The sequence below is a fragment of the Hyperoodon ampullatus genome, assembly GCF_949752795.1.
Source record: "Hyperoodon ampullatus genome assembly, chromosome: 20".
NCBI lineage: Eukaryota > Metazoa > Chordata > Mammalia > Artiodactyla > Ziphiidae > Hyperoodon > Hyperoodon ampullatus.
Window position 1 is genome coordinate 3036412 of NC_136933.1, and position 22672 is coordinate 3059083.

Consider the following 22672-nt stretch of genomic DNA (forward strand, 5'->3'; position numbering starts at 1 on the left):
CCTTCTCACCCAGGATATTGTAACACAGAGTATAGAGACTAAATAAGATATCTTTTCAGCCAGAAAACATGGATCACAGCCACTTAAACACCTGTATTTTTATTTCCCAAAAGGCAGAGAGCACGTCACGGTCTCTGAGTTCTGCTACTAATCTGCACAACCACACCGTGGAAAGAGACCCTTGACTGTCATTCACACCCTACCTGTACAGGTAAGAAAAGGGGTTCCAATGTCCTGCACACCTAGGCATGCAGCCCAGTTTCCCTCAGGACCAGCCCTGTATTGGTACCTCAGGTTTCCTTGGCGAGGGTGAGGGATGCACCCAGGATGCCTCACGGCTCTGGTCCTACCACTCAGGACCCCAGCACAAAGCTGGGTAGTGGGTATGGCCAAGTGGAGGACAGATGCTGCTGGCAGTCAGCATGGCAGCACCAAAGCCCTTCGGCATCCGTGAGGACCAACAATGCTGCTCTTGTGAGAAGCACTGAGTTTGCACCACGCAGCTGACCTGGCAGTTAGCGGAGGCTGAAGTGTATCTGACCTTGTGTGAGACCTTCCTGGGAAGTCGGACAAAGACCAGAGGGCACAGGAGGCTGAACATCTCGCCACAGAAGGTGAGAGAGAGCAGGAAAACCATGTTTCTCATAGTTAGGGGACCTGTGCTTATACCCTAGGCTGAGTAGCCTGTGGAAACACGGTTTCAATGACAAACATTACTGAGTCCCTTTGTTGTGTGATGCGTAATTCTCACTGGAATAAGATTTTAAAAGAATCATCGTGTATGGCCCTGTAGGGGGACCATCCAGGTTTGCCTGGGATTCTCCAGGGTTTAGCACTGGAAGTCCACATCCCAGGAAACACCTCAAAGCAAACTGGGACAACTGGTCACCCTTCCTGCATCAGGGACTTGACAGGAAGGAATGGGCACCTGAAGAGCACAGGACAAGGCGGGACATAATAACGGCAGTAACAGGTCTAATGAGTCAGGGGAGTGCGGCGGAGACGTGACTCATGTCTGATGGGTGATGGGGACGGGTACCACGGTCAAGGCAGCATCCAGGCCGAGCCTGGACAGGTGAGTAGACGCCACGCAGGTGGAGAGGACCAGGGCAAGGGCTCTCCCGGCTGAGAAGGCGCGGATACAAGGACATCACGTCCCGATCCTTCTCTCAGTCAATCTGCTACTCAGGTATATCAGGTATGAGAAGAAACCCTGTTTAGGCTTTTTTTGTGTGTTTGTTTGTTTTTTGTGGTACGCGGGCCTCTCACTGCTGTGGCCTCTCCCGTTGCGGAGCACAGGCTCCGGACGCGCAGGCTCAGCGTCCATGGCCCACGGGCCCAGCCACTCCGCGGCATGTGGGATCCTCCCGGACTGGGGCACGAACCCGTGTCCCCTGCATCGGCAGGCGGACTCTCAACCACTGCGCCACCAGGGACGCCCCTGTTTAGGCTTTAATTATGTCCCATGCAAATGAAATAACACATAACAGCCTGTCAGGCTACCATCTCTCCCTTTGGTCGTCGAGGACACCAGGAAGAAATGTGTTCAGGCACAAAGGGACGGAGGAAGGAACAGAGAGTCAGGGGGGCCTGTCATCATCAGGCTTTAGAAAATGACGTTCTTCTTTTGCTTTGGTGGGTTCTCCCCGCTCCTGCACCCCACGCTGAAGCGACACACAACTCCTGGACACCGTTATCTGACAAGCTGAGATGTGAGAGTGAACAGTGACCCTCAACCAAGCCATCGGGACCTGCTCTCCTGGCTGCACGTTTCAGGACAACAAATGGGACCATTGCCAACTGACCATTTTCTTCTCTTGAATGGAGGTTTCTACATAATCGGTGGCTCAAATGAAGTGCAAAACAACTTTTATTAGGTTCCACAGAGAAACTTCTATGGAAATAAGGTGAATGATGTAGATTCGCGTTTCTCAAACATGTGAACCGTAAAACATTCCTGGGGGCAACACTGAGGTCTGAGCAGAGAAGGGGCTGCCTGACGACAGCTAGTGGAGCGAGGCAGGGGTGGAGGACGGTACAGGGAAAGGTACGCTCATTCTTTCTGGGAAACACAACGAAGACCGAGCACCTCCTGGATCGCAGCCTGCGGGGGAGGCCCAGCCCACCGCACGGCAGGGCTCAGCTGGTCCACAGCACACATGCCGGCTGAGCCCATGCTGCAGCCCCACTTCAGTCTCAGAGAGTCCACAGTCACTGTTTTTTAAAGATCCAGAAGCATCCACAAAACATCTTAATGGCGCTAAGCAGGAAAAGGATTTTAAAAATTGCTGAAGAAAATTCAAGTAAAAGATGTCCCTGAGGGCTTCCCTGGTGGCGCAGTGGTTGGGAGTCTGCCTGCCGATGCAGGGGACGCGGGTTCGTGCCCTGGTCTGGGAGGATGGCTGGGCCCGTAAGCCATGGCCGCTGAGCCATGGCCGCTGAGCCTGCGCGTCTGGAGCTTGTGCTCCACGACGGAAAAGGCCACAACAGTGAGAAGCCTGCTTACAGCAAAAAAAAAAAAAAAAAGATGTCCCTGATACTACCTTTAAATGTCATAAATGCCGAGGGAGGGACCAAGAGAAGTGTCAGAGGAAGGAGAAAGGGACAGATTAAAACAGAAATAACCAGCAAAGTCTGAGAAGACCCACAGCAACATGGAAAAGGGTTCTCAGTCCCGCTGGAAGGAGTCAGAATAAAAATCAAGCAAACTTGGAATGAACTGAGAAAGATCTTTGCAAATCACAAAAAATCATTTCCATAAAAATCCTTTTTTTCTAGGAGAGGCTCAGAGACAGACACTAAGACCGTCTATAGTTTTGTTACCGTGAGGTTCCTCCTGCTACTGCGAACAAAGTACACAATAAAACAATAGATGAGCTTAAAACCGATAAGCCAGATGCCAAGGGAAACTGAGCAGCCAAAAAGCAAACGTGAGAATAGTTTCAAGAAAGGCAGATGAGGGGATTAAAAAAGAGAGGAGGACGGGGGGGAGGTGGGTTTAAGGCAACACGCCACTGGGCAAAGGGGACGGAATCTGAAGCAAGTTCTCCTGGGGGCACCCCCTCTACGGCCACGCGGCCACGCGTAAAGCCGTCCTGGGAGGGGAAGTGGCATGAGGAGCCTGCGAGGCTCATCCAGGGATCAGGACCACCAGAGAGCAAGGAAGGAAGAGGCCGCTGGAGCAAAGAGACATCTTATCTCCATAGCAACAGTGGAGCGAGCCCGGACCACGAAGGCCCCAAAGCAGCCCCACAGCAACTGACCAGAGGGTCCGTACATCTCTTCAGGGCACATCCAGGTGTCACTGCCACTCAGGGAGGGGACAAGTTATGAGGAGCTTTAGCCTCCTAACTTTTTTTTTTTTTTAACATTTTATTGGAGTATAATTGCTTTACAATGTTGTGTTAGTTGCTGCTTTATAACAAAGTGAATCAGCTATGCATACACATACATCCCCATATCCCCTCCCTCTTACGTCTCCCTCCCACCCTCCCTATCCCCCCCTCTAGGTGGTCACAGAGCACCGAGCTGATCTCCCTGTGCTTCGCCTCCTAACTTCTTGTAAATCCCAGAACATCACCCATTCTTGTTCATGGACTCTTAAATAAAGGCCCTTAGGGTCTAGGGCTAGGAAAATCTTCTCTCACCCAACAAAGAGCAGCTTCCTTTTCATTAACCCCTGAGGCTGAAGGAAACTAGGCTTCCTTTTTCTCTCTCCCCCTGGCCTGCCAGGGGGTTCAGAGCTGGTGTTTCTGACAAGTTGCACTGCTTCCCTCAGTCCCAGCGCCCAGGTGTACTTCACCCCTGTTCCACACTGTTACTGAGTCCTTGTCCACTGACCTTTATAAAAATGGTTTCATGGAATTTGTAATTTTTTTTTTTTTTTGCGGTACACGGGCCTCTCACTGTTGTGGCCTCTCCCGTTGCGGAGCACAGGCTCCAGACGCGCAGGCCCAGCGGGCATGCCTCATGGGCCTAGCCGCTCCGCAGCATGTGGGACCTTCTCATACTGGGGCACGAACCTGTGTCCCCTGCATTGGCAGGCGGACTCTCAACCACTGCACCACCAGGGAAGCCCGGGAATTTGTAATTTTTATAAACACAAATAATTCTTAGGATTTGTTGAGATGATTCTAATAATCATGAGAATAGAAGAGCAATCATAATAAATACCCTAGGCCATGAACTCCATAAACTCAGGAATCAATTTTGTCATGGGGTCCACCCCACCCCAGACACAGTTCTGGACCAGGAAAGCTTGGTCCTTGGTCCTTGCAGATGGCACCCCGTGCCCAGTCATCACCCCAAGTGAGCGATTTCTCAGATCCAGCCTTCCCAGGGCTCTTTGTGTCTGTGACCAGGCCTGCTCTCTCTGGGGGATTCCAGGCTCTACGTCGATTTCTTCTGCCCAAGAAGACATATTTGTTATAATTCTTAGCCATTTGGGTCTTTTCTAGCTGAATACTTAGCACACTGATACTGAAGTGGGAAATAAAAAACCCAACAACCAGCATCAGAGGTGAAAGGGACTCATGTGGACCAGTACTCTGATGTTATAGAAGATGCTAAAGCCCAGATGTATGAAGTGACTTGTAAAAGTCCTCAGCCAAATGGTGTCAGAGCAAAGGTTGTTTACATTTTAAAGGAGATGCACTGGGAGAATAATGCTTTAAATAACCTCAAGTGGTGATCACTGCAACCATGTACCCAAAATAGTGGAAAATGGCAAAAATCTTGCCACCAACAAATGGCCAAAAAAAGAGATACAATCTGCCATAAACGTCACAAAGAGGAGGCCAAGGAAAGAAATGGAAGAGTCCACAGTAGCCTCGTGGTTCCAGCTCCACAAGTGCTGCAGAAGAGGAGCTGGAGGTGTGCAGCAGATGAGAAGGCTGGGGGACAGGGGCCCCGGCTCTGCGGCGAGGACTCCATGCAGCGAAGGCCGCAGCGGGGTATCTGGCCCCTCCACATGTCATGGGAAGTGGCGAAGGAAGCAGGGCCAACCTAATGATGCTCAGTGAACTAACCCCCGCAAAGAGGCAGGTGTGGCAGGACCAGAGGGGAAAAGGCATCGCATTAAGTCAAGATCCTTCGTAAGAGCAGGAAGAGGAGCCGGGGCGAGAGGCACTGACGGCCAGACCCCTCCCCGCCCCCCCAGCAAACACAGGGCCAAAACCTCATCTTTTGTCCCCATGTTTACCTGTGGGAGTGGAAAGAGCTGAAAACAACCGGTGGGTAAGATGAGAGAGGAAAACAAATGGGGGCCGATTCCCTCTGAGGTTTTAGCCTCAGCCCTTAACAGAGGCCCCTGCTGGGAGCCAAAGGATCTTCCCTCCGCCGTTTAGGACAGAGGTCCACCCACAACCAGGTAGAGTGCGGCTGGTACCACCACACGCCCGCCCCAAGGCCTGGAGGGGCTGCAGGAACCTGGAGCCTCTAAGAAAGGTGCACAAAGGTCAACGGAGCTGTCTCCTCCTTCACCTGCTCTTCCAGACCATGAAGAATGTGAGGAGAACACAAAATACAGCTGGGAGTGTGACACAGCCCTCAGTCAGGGTGGGGGACAGCCGAGGACAACCCACCACTACAACGTCAGAGCGGCAGAAAGCACGCCGCATGCAAGAGGGACGAAGACAAACAGCAGAGAGCCACATCTGAAGGACAACAGAAAAGTTAAAGGAAGAAAGGGAGGGCATTCAGAAAGCAACAGTGTTCAAAATGCGAACGAAAAACCTAGTCTGAGAGAAACTATAACTCTAATTGAAGAAAACGTCTTACAAATGTTTCACACTTTCTTAATAAAAATGTGAATGCAATAAAAAAAGTTCAAAGAGGAAATGATAGAAATAACAGATTATGATTAAGAAGCACATTCTGTGCTCAGAAAAATTAACGTGATAACCAAAAGAAACGGAAGAAGTAAATTAGAAACAGCAAGGTTCAGAATAGAGGTATCTGAAAATCAAATTACTCATATAAAGGAAAGGCTTACATGAAAGCAGATAAAAGACGAATGCATTAAAAACTAGAGAGAAGCTAGTAAGTGGAGAAAACCTATGGAATGCACAAACCCAAAGCAGGAAAAGTACTCAGAATTAGAACACCAGAAAAAGTTCCCTGAAATGAAAGAATCCACAAAACAAACAAGGAAACTGAATTACAGGAGAGAGAACAACAGGCACTGAGCTGAGAGACATATCCTGATTAAGTGATCACGGTTCACAACAAAGGAAGGTGTTCTTCCATCATTTTCAGGAGAGACAAAATAAAGCTGTCCTAACACTTCTCCACAGTATCATCAGATGCAGAAGAACCTCTACAAGGTCCTAAGGAAAGAAAGTGTATCCAAGAGTTTTAAGCCCAGTCACGTCATCCTTAAACTGTGCAGATAACAAGCAGACATTCTATTCTCAAGCACTCATGACCCTTCTTGAAGAAATGTCTTGACCATGAAATCCAGACAACCCAAACCTCAGGAATGAAGAAGCCACTGTTGGAGGACAGCTGATGAATGCACTAAATCCACTTAACACACAGGAGCTGTGGTTACAATGCAAAGTGTAAGGGCTGCAAACCCTGATGAGGTAAAAATGATAGAGCAGTGATTTATGTCATAGAGTGTTCTGCCTATGTTTTCCTCTAAGAGTTTGATAGTGTCTGGCCTTATGTTTAGGTCTTTAATCCATTTTGAGTTTATTTTCGTGTATGGTGTTAGGGAGTGTTCTAATCTCATTCTAATTTCAAGTGTAGCTGTCCAGTTTTCCCAGCACCACTTATTGAAGAGGCTGTCTTTTCTCCACTGTATATTCTTGCCTCCTTTATCAAAGATAAAATGACCATATGTGCGTGGGTTTATCTCTGGGCTTTCTATCCTGTTCCATTGATCTATATTTCTGTTTTTGTGCCAGTACCATACTGTCTTGATCACTGTAGCTTTGTAGTATAGTCTGAAGTCAGGGAGCCTGATTCCTCCAGCTCCATTTTTTGTTCTCAAGATTGCTTTGGCTATTCGGGGGCTTTTGTGTTTCCATACAAATTGTGAAAGTTTTTGTTCTAGTTCTGTGAAAAATGCCAGTGGTAGTTTGATAGGGATAGCATTAAATCTGTAGATTGCTTTGGGTAGTAGAGTCATTTTCACAATGTTGAAACTAAACATAGAACTACCATACGACCCAGCAATCCCACTACTGGGCATATACCCTGAGAAAACCATAATTCAAAAAGAGTCATGTAAGAAAATGTTCACTGCAGCTCTATTTACAATAGCCAGGACATGGAAGCAACCTAAGTGTCCATCAACAGCTGAATGGATAAAGAAGATGTGGCACATATATACAATGGAATATTACTCAGCCATAAAAGAAACAAAATCGAGTTATTTGTAGTGAGGTAGATGGACCTAGAGTCTGTCATACAGAGTGAAGTAAGTCAGAAAGAGAAAAACAAATACCGTATGCTAACACATATATATGGAATCTAAGAAAAAAAAAAAAGGTCATGAAGAACCTAGGGGCAAGACGGGAATAAAGACACAGAACTACTAGAGAATGGACTTGAGGATATGGGGAGGGGGAAGGGTAAGCTGTGACAAAGTGAGAGAGAGGCATGGACATATATACACTACCAAACGTAAAATAGATAGCTAGTGGGAAGCAGCCGCATAGCACAGGGAGATCAGCTCGGTGCTTTGTGACCACCTAGAGGGGTGGGATAGGGAGGGTGGGAGGGAGGGAGACGCAAGAGGGAAGAGATATGGGAACATATGTATATGTATAACTGATTCACTTTGTTATAAAGCAGGAACTAACACACCATTGTAAAGCAATTATACTCCAATAAAGATGTTAAAAAAATGTACTTTAAAGGAAAAAAAAAATGATAGAGCAAATGGGGAGATGGGACCAGGAGAGCGAGAAAATATAACTGTGCTGCTCTCCTCTTCTTATTATAATTTTTCAACCAATGTAGTCTAAAACTAAAATATGAGGTAAAAATACATAATGATTCCAATATGTTCTGGTTTGTAAAGTCACTTTTTTAATTTTAGAGGGATCTTTTATAGCACAGAAACATTTTCTCAAAGATCAGCAATTTCTTCTGTTATACTTCAGATTCTCTTCTATAAATTTAAGTAAAGTAAAATTTAATTCTTTAATTAAAAATAGAACATATAGCATGTCTCATGCTTAATTACATTTCAAGCATGTCATTTTTCTATCTGTGTATATGCAAAGAAAGGTGCCCAGAATGTTCAATTAATGTTAAAAATGGCTAATTTAGGGAAGCAGGGCCAGAAGTGAATTTTTAAATAATTTACTCCTGGTTGTGTTCTACTGTTTAAACATCTCATAATAGCCACGTGTCACTTTTATAAACTTAAAGTCAGGTTTAAATTATAAAGGCAAAAAATATATATTTTGTTGAATTTTTAAAGAAAACATAAAAAAATGCTAACTATATAAAAATTTACAAAATACAAAAATTTATAAAACGGAGAGAATCCAAAAGAAGGAAATAAAGATCACTCATAGTTCCATATTCAGTGCCAACCACAGTTAACAGTTTCCACTCCTGGGATGGAAAGGACTTCATAAAGACAACATCAAATATTGAATAATTAGCCCCTTATATTTTCTCCCAATACTCATATGGTCAATTTAACGGCATTTAAATATTTAATTGACCAGAGTTTACTTTGGGTTTTGGTGTGAAGTCAGAATTAAATCTTTTCTGCTGTTTGGTTAGTTGTCCTAAAGCCACGCTCTGAACAATCCATTCTCTGCTGGCCAACTTGAAATGCCATCTTTACCAAGTTCTGACCCGGAATTAAATACCCCAGGCTTGAGTACCCTCTATCATCCCAGTTTTTCAGAGACCTCAACGTGCTCGGAAGCCCCTGGTCCACAGAGCAGACTTCCCTGTCAGCCTCTGCTCAAGCGCCTTCCATCTGGGAAGCCTTTCTTGGCCCACTGTCCTGGTCTCTATTTCTATCTCTGTGGGACTAAGATTCTTCTCTCCATGAAGCCAGGTTCCTCGTATCCCTCCATCTGGTCCAGTGTCCGGTGCACACACAGGCCCTCCTTGTCCCCAAGGAACCAGTCTCCCTGACCACCCTCTCCTGCCCACGTGCTACAATGGGCATCTGAACAGTGACAGGCAAGAGAAAGGACCCCTGGATTTTTGTTTTTAAAACATTAACTAGAATGTCATTCATTTCACCACTTCCACTTTGGAGACTTGTAAAGTTTTTACTTTTTTCAACGATATTTCCCTTCCAATTTTATTCCTACTGTTAATTACTTGCCATCCTTGTGACACTAAGGCAATAATCAGTCATAATAATTAGTCCTATGCACCCAAGAGAATCCTTCTTCCAGGCTCCGGAGTCCTGCAAGGAGGACTTGGCTGTCCCCTGAGCAGACAGCCCTCCGGTGGGGGCACCATCTCGCCAAGCTCAGCTCTCTAGCGACCGGCCTGTGTGCTAAAGGGCCCTGCCCCAGGCTCCAGGCAGCTTCCTGGCCGAGGGAACTTTCTATACACTTGTCCTGGGAACAGGCACACCGGCCGCTGGGAGTCAGGGTTTGCCTCCAGGCCTGGTACCCAGCCCTGGGTCCGTCCTCCCAGGATGGATGCTTCATCGGCCAGTGCACTCGGCCGGTCCGAAGAGAAGGCAGAGAGGGACACAGATGCACCCAGGGGGGCTTAAGGGAGCCACAACCACACAGACACTTCAGTGCCGGAGCCAGAGGGGCGCTGCCGACAGTCGTGGGATCGTGCGCCGGGGTGTTCTCCAAACTGGTGGGGTGTGGGTGTGGGAAGATCAGCCCAGCCAGCTCCGCAGGACGTCAAGCTGAAGGCCCAGCTCCCAAGCCCGGAGAAGACAAAGGCAGCCATTGCTTCACAGGCCACAACTAGACCCACTGGGTAGAAATTACAGGGAGGCAGACTTCAGGTGCGAGTAACAGCGAGCTTTCTACCCGGAGCTGCAGCCCGCCCTGGCACGCACGTGCACACACCACACACACACACCACACACACACAGCCACATCAGGAGTGCCCCAAGGGATTCTGAACTCACGGAAGACCAGGCCAGAGGGCCCCCCAAAGACTCTTGGGTTCTGACCTTAAAATGTAGCTAGAAAAGGGTTACTCTTTTTAGTTGGAGAAGATGTATTAAGGACCTATTTACAAAGCTTAATGATAGGGTGTAAGGAGGACAGGGGGACGAGAGCAATAGCCCCTCCTAGTGACCGCAGAGCTGTTATCATCTCCAGGCCTGAATATGCTAGTGGAGAAGGTTCTGGAAGCTGGAATGAGACCATCTTGAGGGAAGGGCCATCTTGAGAGGAGCTGTCACCTTTGCTTGAAGGACACATTCAGACTGAGGTTACAAGACAGAAAGGGACACAGATACCTAAGTGCTGGGCTTCATTTACTCCCATCTCTGAAGCCTGGCCAGAAACGGGTTACTCTTCAAATGTGTTCATTATCCAGAATTTTGAGAAGCATCAACTACACACTTATACTGAGCCTTACCGGCTTTTAATAAAGTGAATTTAATGATAAAAGATTAAAAATAAGTTTGATCTTCCAATATTTATCATTAGGCACACATGACGTTCTATCTTTAAAATAAGCTGGCTAAGTCAGCTAGCAAATTGACCTCAAGCAGCGTGTGAGTGTCGTCCACAAGAGTGTAAGATCCGACACCACATCGTCAGGAGCTTGAAGACACGTGTAAAAACTACACACCACATCGGAACATAAAACCTGCTTAAATCTTCTTGAGTAGCTACAAAAATGAGTGCTGGGAGACTTCTCGGCATAATTTTACATGTAATCTCCAAGGAGACACAAGTTAAAATAAAAAAGCCTCTGACTGAATGCATTCCAGCCGCTGCCAGGGCAGGACACCAAAGGAAGCCAGGCTGCAGCCAAGCACACAGGTCCACGGCCATGCGGGTGCCGGCCTTTTGGAGGCTGGGAGGGGCCCAGTCCAGTGAGGGGACAGCATGGCCTCGTGGTCCCCCAACTGCAGTCAGAATGGAACACAGCAGGCGTGACCCTACAGATCCTGATGAAAACCCAATCCTCCTAAACTTCACTTCTGAAGGTACATCCGCTTATCTGGCAGCTTTCTAATTGCTTTAGGGAAAGGCAGATACAACAATAAACTTTACAGGAAGAAAACAGAGTCGAATAGGGAGAGACAGGGGCCTTCGCGCTGGGCAGGAACCAGGGAGGGATGGGACGCGCCATCAGCGTTTCACACACACGTGCCGACAGGCCCACCTGAAATTCTGCATGAACTGCCGGAACTTGTCCACCCTCCTGGCCAGTGGGACGATGACATTGACCAGCGTGCCGGCCATGTTCAAATCCTCCTTCTTCACCTTCATGATGGGGCCAAACGGTCGGAACAAGACAAGGCGTCTGAACTCGTGCTTGTGGTCCCCTCGGAACGTGAGCTCGTACAAAGTGCCTTTATCCTTTTCTGTGCGGTAGATCCCTGTTAACAGACACAAGGAGAGACAGTTGTAAAAATTCACCATGGCTGCTGAGTGTTTTTAATAGCCAGGAGCTAGCACAAAATGCCTTATGTTAAAAAATTAAGATTAAATCTCCACACCTAATACTTATTAGAAAACTCAAAATGCTCCCACTTAAATCACAAAAGAAATGAAAATACCATCAATTTAAAAATCGTTTATGAAGACCTCAAAAAAACACACGGCAAAAAGTTTGTAACGTTGTAATTCAAAAAGAGTCATGTACCACAATGTTCATTGCAGCTCTATTTACAATGGCCAGGTCATGGAAACAGTGTAAGTGCCCATTGACAGAGGAATGGATAAAGAAGATGTGGTACATATATACAATGGAATATTACTCAGCCATAAAAAGAAACGAAATTGAGCTATTTGTAGTGAGGTGGATAGACCTAGAGTCTGTCACACAGGGTGAAGTAAGTCAGAAAGAGAAAAACAAATACCATATGCTAACACATATATATGGAATCTAAGAAAGAAAAAAAAAGGTCATGAAGAAACTAGGGATAAGACGGGAAGAAAGACACAGACCTAGTAGAGAATGGACTTGAGGATATGGGGAGGGGGAAGGGTAAGCTGTGACAAAGTGAGAGAGTGGCATGGACATATATACAGTACCAAACGTAAGGTAGATAGCTAGTGGGAAGCAGCCGCATAGCACAGGGAGATCAGCTCGGTGCTTTGTGACCACCTAGAGGGGTGGGATAGGGAGGGTGGGAGGGAGGGAGATGCAAGAGGGAAGAGATGTGGGAACATATGTATATGTATAGCTGATTCACTTTGTTATACAGCAGAAACTAACACACCATTGTAAAGCAATTATACTCCAATAAAGATGTTAAAAAAAAAAGTTTGTAACGTTGGATACAAAGCTGCATTTATACTATTCAGAGGCATTTAAAAAGGACTGTAAGGAAATATGTCAAAATAAGACTGGCTGTGCTGTGGAGCAGGGTTATGTGTTTTTTCTTTTCTGCTATTTATCTACATTTCTGCAATATAAGATACATACTTTAATATTATATTTAATTTAAGAAGTGTGTTAAAACGATCTCTGAGAAACGACAGTCATTTCAGATGACCACAGTGGTCCATTCGGGGCACTGGGAGCCACTCGGGCCGCTCCCATGGGTCATGTGGCCCCATGGAAGCTTCCGGAAGCACTAAAGCAGATGGCATGTACAGTACAAGCACAGCGACAGGTGCACGTCTTACGTAACTTCCCCTCTGGGAAGCAGCACAGCCAGTGCCGCAGAGCCAGCCTACTTGGGGCGACGATGGGCCCCCCAAGTGTCACCGTCACTGGAACTCCACTGTCTTATTGCTGGGCGGACCGTGTGACCCAGCATTTCGCTCAACCATGGGATGAGGCTCCGCAGGCCTGACCAGACGGAACTTCCCCACCTTGCGAGCCAACCATCCCCTGGGGCCTAAGTTCCACACCTCCCTGTGTCACTGGGCTTGTGGGTGTTTTCCTACCGGCAGAAAAACCCATCCAGTTCGACAAGTCACCAGAGAAGTGTCCTTGTCTCTCTTCTCCTGACTGGCCAGGATTTTTCTTCCTCCTCCTCCCTTCCTCTGAGCCCCTACTTTGGCTGGGACGCACCCTGGGCTCTGAGTAGCTACAAAGGCGACTCCACAGAAGGCATCCTCCTGGGCTCGCCGGTTTCCAGGCCTCTCCGAGCCCTTCTCTTTTCGTCCTCACCCCACCTCTCCCCTCTTCTGTGGGGACCACAGGTCTGCTGCACAAATGGCTCTGTTCTTCGCCTTGCAGGAGCTGTTCACCCCACACCCCCGGCTCTGCGGCCTCTCTGATCTCCCTCCAGGGCCGCAGAGAGGAGCCCGGGCTGCGAAGCTTCCAGGGGGTCTCACCTCCCACCGCCCAGAGGTTCACACGCACAGCCCGACGCCGGCGGCTCGGGGACTCGAGGACCTGGGCGCAGCGCTACGAGGATGGGGCGGAGCTCCCCCCTGAAGCCCCCTGGGCTCCCCAGTGCGGGTCGGGGAAGCTGAGAGAAGGTCTGCCGAGCTCCTGCTGGGATGGGGTCCCAGCATCCCCACCGGGACCACCCATGGGAGACGGGATGGGCACTTCTCACGAGGCTCGGAGGATGTGTCTGAAAAAGTGAAGTGGTTCCATTAGAAGCCTGTTCACCCTTTCAGGCAACTGGTCCTCGCAGAGGACACGGGCTCTTCCCACCTCTGCTGCCCAGAGCAGCTGCCCAGAGCAGCTGGGCAGCCACCAGCTCCCAGGGGCCCAGATGAGGTGGGGCTGAGTCAGGAAGCAGTCGGCTCAGTTAACGGCATCTCTGCTGGATGGAAACACAGCTGTGAGCCGGGGCCGGCAAGTCCCCCTGCTCTCCACGGCAACCCCCGCGCGAGGCTGCTACAGCTGAACCTGCAGATGACAAGTATGCGGGCCGGGATGGCGTCTCAGAATTGGAGTCATTTTCTTTCTCAGCACCAGGGTCAGGATCATTAACTTTTAAAAATCTAAATCCACAGATTTGAAGATGCAGGTATGCACCTGTCTCAAGAGATGGGCGTCCATTTATAAAGAACCAGAGAACGTAGCAGTTCTTATTAATAGTGATTCCTACAACCATGCCTATGGGGAGCGGCACCAGCATCCCGGGGGACAGGAGCGGCCTGCGTTCCTGGTTCCCGGACACACCCTCCCCCCACCCCTCCGGGGCCACCAGGAGCCAGTGGACCAGGCTGATCTCACCCACAGCTCCAGCTGCTTTGTCGGCATCACCTGCAACCTGTGCCTTGAAACAGCTATTACATCAACAACTTTTTAGCCTATTTCCCCCTACTCTGCCTAATTCAATTCATTATGTCTTACAAACCTGATTTTAGATCCCTTAATCCCATCTATTTTAAATAAGTTACTTAAAGCTCTCTTGCAGCCTGTGTCCACCAAAACCCAGCCCCAGCCCTCGTCCACCACACCCACAGGTACGTCCCCCCACCCCAGTCTCCTTGTGACATAAGGACAGAGCCCGCGCCTCCTGGAAACCTTCAGGGGTGGAAACTCGGACAGTCTCCCTCTGGGAGCAGGAGCACCGCGGCAGGATGGGGTTTTCAGCCAACGAGCTGCACGCACAATGGCAAAGGCAGAGCAAGCTGGCCACGCGAATACCTCCCTGGTAATATTTTATAGGGCAGTATCATTCTTATCCACTATGCAAATTAAAGACCAAAATAAGGACTGGGCTTCCCTGGTGGCGCAGTGGTTGAGAGTCCGCCTGCCGATGCAGGGGACACGGGTTCGTGCCCCGGTCTGGGAAGATCCCACATGCCGTGGAGCGGCTGGGCCCGTGAGCCATGGCCGCTGAGCCTGCGCGTCCGGAGCCTGTGCTCCGCAATGGGAGAGGCCACAACAGTGAGAGGCCCGCGTACCGCAAAAAAGAAAAAAAAAAAAAGTTAAACACAGAATTATAATCTGACCCAGCCATTCCACTTCTGGGTGTGTACCCAAAAGAGCTGAAAACAGAGACTTGAACAGACACTTGTACACACATGTTCACAGCAGCATCATTCACAGCAGCCAAACGTGGCAACAACTCAAACCTCCACGAACAGGTGACTGGATGGACAAAGCGTGGTCTATACATGCAACGGAATATTACTCAGCCTTAAAAAGGAATGACATTCAGACACATGCTACAGCATGGATGGACCCGAAAACATGAGCTAACTGGAGTCAGCTAGACAGAAAAGGACAGAGACTGTATGACCCCCCTCGTACGAGGAGTCTGAAGCAGTCAAATTCACAGAGACAGGCAGCAGACTGGGGCTCACCAGCGGCTGGGGCAGGGGGACGGGACTTAGTGTTTAATGGGCACGGAGTTTCAGTCCGACATAATGAAAACGTTCTAGAAATGTGTGGGGATGACAGTTACACACAATGTGAGTGTGCTTAATGCCAATGAACTGTACACCTAAAAATGGTTAAAATAGGGAATTCCCTGGTGGTCCAGTGGTTAGGACTCCGTGCTGTCACCGCGGAGGGCGCGGGTTCAATCCTTGGTTGAGGAATTAAGATCCCATAAGCTGCGCACTGTGGCCAAAAAAACAAAAAAAAGCTTAAAGTGGTGAATTTTACGTTATGTGTATTTTACCACAATAACTGCTGTCCTGTGAAAAGGCCTGGCACTTTCTCAAGACACAGGTCCCCACCGGTCCCCCCGCACCCCTTCTAAACAGGACTCCCCTCCCGTGGGAAGATTCCCAGACTTTCTCAATCCCAAGTGATTGCTCGCTCCTCCAGACACGCAGATCTGTGAGCTTAAACACCTGTGTGGAGCTGCTCTCCTGGCCCATGACTCACATGCCCCCGGACATGGCCTAGTCCAGCCTCTCATTTTACGGACGAGCTGCACAGCGAGACCCGGGGAAGCTGTTCCTCCCTCGAGGTCGCCTTCCGTACCCAACACGAACCCCTCAGAGCCCAGGAAGAAGCAGCAGCGTCTGAGAAGTCAGACAAACAACATAAGGTCTGTGGTAAAAACCACGGTTCATAGCTCCTTTACCCTCGGATACCCTTACAGGCCCCCTTGGAGCTTTTCTCTTTCTTTTACACATAGCTCTAACAGCTGCCAAATAACAATTATCTGAGTTCAGAGTCTACGACACATTAAAAGTAGTAAATTTTGAAAAGGGGGGGGGATTTTCATGAAAAAAAATATTTCCAGAAAAAGGAGAGTATAGGCGGAAAGAAAAGGTGTAACAGGCAGAAATGCTGACAGTACTAAGTAGTGACAGGTCACCTCCTAACAGCAAGGGGGAGACAGAATGTTATTCTTTTTTTTTAATTTAACAGAAATGTCTGGGATCATCTAATAAAAAGAAAAAAAAATACTCCACCCATGTAAACTGCCTTTGAAGACATCACTGTAGGAGCCTAATCTCCTTAGTCTGTTCAGAAGGAGAAACTGGGACATACCTGAGAAAGATTTTATTTCACAACGGTAATTTTCTACCTTTGCAGTGCTTCAGTTATCTAGAGAATTCCACTTAGATGAAACGTCTCACTCTCAGGCCACGTGGGATAACAAGACATCATCACAGTGCCATCTGTTGGCAGCTCTATTTTCTTAGGGAAAGTAGCAGACATTTGACATTTGTGAAAGACTGCCGTGAATCCCCAAATGCTCAGAGACTACAATGTAAATAATTCTCCCCATGAAGACAGTAAAAAGTAACCACTTTATAGCTTTCCTCCTCTGCCAGGTTACGGGACGCCTGCACACACCTTGTTTCTCCTGCATCACAGGGCATCAGCTCACAGCCGCTTCTGTACTCGTCCTGACTCAGGTTCATCACCATTAACTTTCACTAAACATTTCTTTTGATAAGAAACGGCTGCACCGACTGATGTCCTTGCTGAAACAATTCATGAATCCCCTTTTTAATTCCTATTTATTGCATTTATTCATGCTGTAGATCCATGCAGAAAACTCAACACTTGGTTCTTTTTCTTTAATTATTTTTATTTGTTTATTTTTGGCTACGTTGGGTCTTCGTTGCTGCGCGCGGGCTTTCTCTAAGTTGTGGCGAGCTGGGGCTACTCTTCTTTGTGGCGCGCGGTCTTCTCATTGCGGTGGCTTCTCTAGTTGTGGAGCACGGGCTCCAACACTTCGTTCTTAATCCATCAAGAATTTCTAAGAACCTCACTTACTGAGGGCTCCTCCTTATTTCATCAGTGATATGGGCAGTCGACTTTCTTTTCAGAGCCATCTTTTCCCCACAAAGCTACAGATCAACTCCATGAAGACAATCATGTACCTGATACTAAGTGGGAAGCGAAGACGCGTTATGATCCCAGCGCAGCAGTGGGCTGGGCTCCTCGCCAGGTGTACCACCAGCCACGCACAATTCATAGTCACATGACATGGTTATTTTTACTCTTATTGATTTTCCTTATGGGTATCATTCACCATGGACTGTGTTCTCCATTAGAGATATAAAGAGGGTTGTGATAAAAAAAAAAAAAAAAAAAAACTGTGGGTACTTCCCTGGTGGCACAGTGGTTAAGAATCCGCCTGCCAATGCAGGGGACACGAGTTCGAGCCCTGGTCCGGGAAGATCCCACATGCCATGGAGCAACTAAGCCCGTGCGCCACAACTACCGAGCCCGCATGCCGCAACTACTGAAGCCCACGTACCTACAGCCCGTGTTCCACAACAAGAGAAGCCACCGCAATGAGAAGCCCGTGTGCCACAACGAAGAGTAGCCCCCGCTCGCTGCAACTAGAGAAAGCCCACATGCAGCAGTGAAGACCCAATGCAGCCAAAAATAAATTAAAGATTAAAAAAGAAAATCACTGTGCTCTCAGAATTCACGTTCTAGAGAGAAGGCAGAAAGGTAAACCGAAGAGGCAGGGAGCAGAAAGGAGGGCGTCTCCACCTGCTGAGGGTGTGGACAGGCTGACAGACGATATTTCACCAGAACTGGAGACTGGGCGTTTGCCAAGACTACAAAATCAGAGAGAACATTCCACAGAAAGATAACAAAGATACTGAACAAACAAAACCAACTTGTTATGTTTGGCAAACTTGCAGCAGTTCAGCCAGGCTGGGGCATAAGAAGCAGGTGCAGGAGGTGAAGCTGGACAGTGAGGTAGGGCACAGCACGCTGGCCACCAGGGTCTCCTAGGGGGCAAACCCTCCCCGAGCTCAGGGGAGAGGCGAAGTGGCATCAGTGCCATCGCCTGACAGCGGTGTGCATGGAGGACAGGGGGTGAGATCAGAGCACTGAGGAAAGAAACCCTGTGACTCAGCAGGAAGCTGAGACAGCGTCAGCGAGAGGAGGGCAAGTGGCAAAGGCTGGAGAGAACCGGTTTGAGGTGAGAGGGCAGGCGAGGGCTATGAGTTCAAGTCTGAAATGCTGACTTGACGAGCTTGTGTCTGATGCTCAGCAGACGGGCCCTTTGCAGAGTGAGATGCCCCAGTGTCTGGGGGGCTGCGGAAGTGTGGAGTGTGAGAAGAGGGGCCCCGGAGGCAGGTGCTGCGTAGCCAGCAGGGAGGCTGCCAGGTCAGGCGCAGGACGGGGCGGCAGGGAGCTCACGGTGGGCCAGGGCGGCTCAGCGCCCGCTGCTGCGTCAAGGTCAAGTAAGATGAGGACGGGGCAAGCCCACCGGATGGCAAGCGGCCCAACGGTGGCCCCGGCCATGACGTTCCCGGAAGCGACAGGGTCTGGAGCAAATCTGAAAGAGGGTGAGAGGTCGAGTGGCGGGAGTGAGCTAGGTGAGGAAGGCATCTGTCAAGCTCCTTTCTGCGCCAGGACCTTTGCCCTTTCCTCCGCCTCTGCCTGGGATGCCTCCCCAGGCTGGGCACCGCCGGATCCTTCCCCCCTTGTAGGTCTCGACCCAGATGCACCTCTTCCACGGGGCCGTCTCCCGTCCCCTCGGTCCCCTCTTCCACGTGCCCTGTTCTAGCGCCGTCGCCGCCCGTTACCTGAGGGTGTTCACCCTCCTCGCCCCTGTGCCCCCCCACCCACAGCTGAGCTCCACGGGAGCCAGAGCTCTGTTTCTGCGGCACAGAAGGCGGGTGGGGTGGGGAGGTGCTGGGTAAGGAGGGGCGGACCCAGCACAGTGGCAGCCGGAGGAACTCAGAGGCCTGGGAAGTCCTTCAAGTCCTGCATGAGGACTTGAAAAGCAGGAGAAAGAACAAGTGCGTCACGCGCTGAGAGGAAGGAGCCAACAGAAACAGGTCACGAGGACACACGGACGGAAGGAGGGGTGGGGCCCCACCCAGGGAAGGACCAGGTCTGGGACCGAGAGGGGGCAACCTGCCCCCCAGCACAGGGCAGGAGGCCAGCGGGGTGCGGGCCACGCAGGGCTGGGACGAGGAGCTCAAGGAAGCACGAGGACGAACGTCCGGTTTCTCCTGCAGCAGGAGGAAGGCCCGGCTGAGAACGGGGGTTATAGGGGCGGCACGGGCTGCAGGGTGAGAGGGGTCCACAGCCGGGCACGAGGGCGCAGGGGGCCCCCGTGAGCCCCGACGGAGCACGTGCACGAGGGGACTGTCCCCGGCAGCCAGGACGGGGAGACAGGACTTGCGGATCCAGGCCGGCTCTGCAGGACACACGTGCAGGGCCAGGGAGGGGGTCGGCACCGCGAAGAAAGTGGCCGAGGGGACTCGCCGGGGTCCGGCCGAGGGTGCGGGGCAGAGCCGAAGGCAATGCGGGATCGGAGCGGGGGGACGTCGGGCCAAGTGAGCATGCGCAGCTCGGGGGCCGAGGTCAGAAGTGACAGCGGAGTCACGGGAAAAGGCTCCTGAGGACGTTTAGGTTTCGTGGAAAAATGGGCTCCCGGGGAGGCCAGGCTTCCACGCTGGCAGGACGGACCGCAACCTCACCGTCTCCTCTCCACCCGAGCTCTCACTCTGTGGGGACGGGGTCTCAGGGGATGCACCCCTCTCCTCCCTCTAGGGAACCAACGTGGAAGCCACACAGAGCGACGCTGCCCGACTGAGCAGAGTCTGAGGGGCCTGGAGCGGGGACCAGGCAGGGGGTCTCAAGGCTCCAGAGCAAACCCGGGGACAGGAAGTCGGAAGCCGTTATCACGCTTCCCACCAGCTGCGGACGGCACGTCCAGGATGTGGGAGAAGCAGCAACTCAAGATACAGCAGCAGCAATGCGCAGGGGTTAAGGGTCAGAGAGAAGGGCACGTGTGACCTCGTCGTTCTTCTGGGGACCGTGAGCTATGTGTACACGACTACTCGTCCAGCTCACCCCGAAGCAGAGGCCACGCAGCCCAAACAGCTGTGCCTGCTCGTGGCTGCTCAGACCATGTTCACAAATATGACCTCGATGCGAAGGAGGCTTCCAGAGGGTCCGCCCTTTACCACGTCCTTTTACGGACGGGAGAATGGAGGCCTTTCCAGAAGGCAAGTGAGTAACCTGTTCCACGTTACGAATGACACGCTGCTCACAGGGTGACAGGCAGGACGGCTGTGAATCCAAGAGCCTGTCATGCTCAAGCTCTTAAAGGTCAATCAACCTCACCATCAAAAGGATGTTTACAAGTCTTCTTTCTTTTCTGTTCTTCCTTTCTTTTTGAGATTGACTTTTGAGAAGAGAAAAACATCAATAAAGATACTTCAGAAAGATAATAACTGTCCAAAGTATATCAGAAAAGTCAGTCTCAAGACTCACTTTTGAAGATTGAGATAACGTATTATGGATTGATTCCCTGATACCACTTTCCTCATCTTTAAGAAACGGGATCAATAAAAATACAGCCCTGGGCTTCCCTGGTGGTGCAGTGGTTGAGAGTCCGCCTGCCGATGCATGGGACATGGGTTCGTGCCCCCATCCGGGCAGAACCCACATGCCGCGGAGCGGCTAGGCCCGTGAGCCATGGCCGCTGAGCCTGCGCGTCCGGAGCCTGTGCCCCGCAACGGGAGAGGCCACAACAGTGAGAGGACCACTTGCCGCAAAAAAAAAAAAAAAAAAAAAATCCCTATTTCTTTATACGGATGTTGTGGAGATTAAATAAATTAACACATGTAAACATGCCTGGTACCCAGGAAACACTTAGTGATGTCAGCAGTGGTAATAACGATAATGAAGTCATTACTATTATTATCAATACTATGACATCCTGCCCCTTTGCCCCATTCGTTGTCGACTGCATCACTGCTCTCAGTCGGATGGGTCTGGGCTTGGGCCAGCCCTCCTCTTGCTGTGCTATGTATCAACACAATGGCATCAAATATGCTTGGAAGCTGGATCCAATAACTCATTCTTTTAAGTCACTGTGGACCCAGAGACCAGGATTCTTTATTTTTTTTAATTTTATTTTTTTATTGGAACATAGTTGATTTACAGTGTTGTGATAGTTTTGGGTGTACAGCTAAGTGATTCAGTTATACATATATATATATATATATATACACATACATATATTCTTTTTCAGAATTTTTTCCTTTATAGGTTATTATAAAATATCACGTATAGTTCCCTGTGCTATACAGTAGGTCCTTGCTGGTCATCTATTTTACACATAGTCGTGTGTATATGTTAATCCCAACTTCCTAATTTATCCCTCCCCTCCTTTCCAACCTTTGGTAACTGTAAGTTTGTTTTCTATGTCTGTGGGTCTATTTCTGTTTGGTAAATAAGTTCATTTGTATCATTTTTTAGATTCCACATATAAATGATATCATATGATATTTGTCTTTTTCTCTGACTTACTTAGCATGATAATCTCTAGGTCCATCCATGTTGCTGCAAATGGCATTATTTCATTCTTTTTTATGGCTGAGTAATATTCCATTGTATATATGTACCACAACTTCCTTATCCATTCATCCGTCGATGGACACTTAGGTTGCTTCCACGTCCTGGCTATTGTAAATAGAGCTGCAATGAACACTGTGGTACATGACTCTTTTTGAATTATGGCTTCCTCAGGGTATATGCCCAGTAGTGGGATTGCTGGGTCGTATGGTAGTTCTATTTTTAGTTTTTTAAGGAACCTTCATACTGTTTTTCCATAGTGGCTGCACCAATTTACATTTCCACCAACAGTGTAGGAGGGTTCCCTTTTCTCCACACCTTCTCCAGCATTTATTATTTGTAGACTTTTTGATGATGGCCATTCTGACTGGTGTGAGGTGATACCTCATTGTAGATTTGATTTGCATTTCTCTAATCATTAGGATGTTGAGCTCTTTTCATGTGCCTTTTGGCCGTCTGTATGAGACCAGGATTCTTGATATTCTGGTAAAAGGCCTGGTGATATACAAACTAGCATATATAAACTCTGAGTCAAGGTAGATTCTTAGCAATATCGCAACAGAATATTTTTACCCGTTGCTTGAGAAACCCATTTCTAATGTATAATATCAACTGGAATTTTCAAATCACTGACCTGTAGTTATCAGATACCACAACCCTTAACCTGACTACACCCCTACACAGAGGTGGTTAGCACCACCCGGCACCGTAGCACGCCTACACCCCTTCCATCATCAACACAATTAGAGCAGCCTCCTTCCCGCTGCGGACACGTCCAGGCCCTGAGCTGTCCTGACAGTCGCTGTGCTTGGCAGCTCCTAAGCCAGAGACCCCGGTCTAACCCTGGCTTCACACTCACTTCACAACACTT

At 49.2% G+C, this 22672-nt stretch overlaps 1 protein-coding gene across 1 annotated transcript in view; it reads right to left on the bottom strand.

Moving 5' to 3' along the window:
• CSGALNACT1 (chondroitin sulfate N-acetylgalactosaminyltransferase 1) overlaps positions 1-22672 on the bottom strand; it is a gene marked incomplete at both ends in the record, with an annotated part of 84579 nt that overhangs the window by 29868 nt on the left and 32039 nt on the right. The window contains one exon of the mRNA XM_079726611.1: positions 11293-11509. Coding sequence (XP_079582737.1) covers positions 11293-11509 — 217 coding nt within the window. The remainder of the gene's footprint in view (positions 1-11292; positions 11510-22672) is intronic.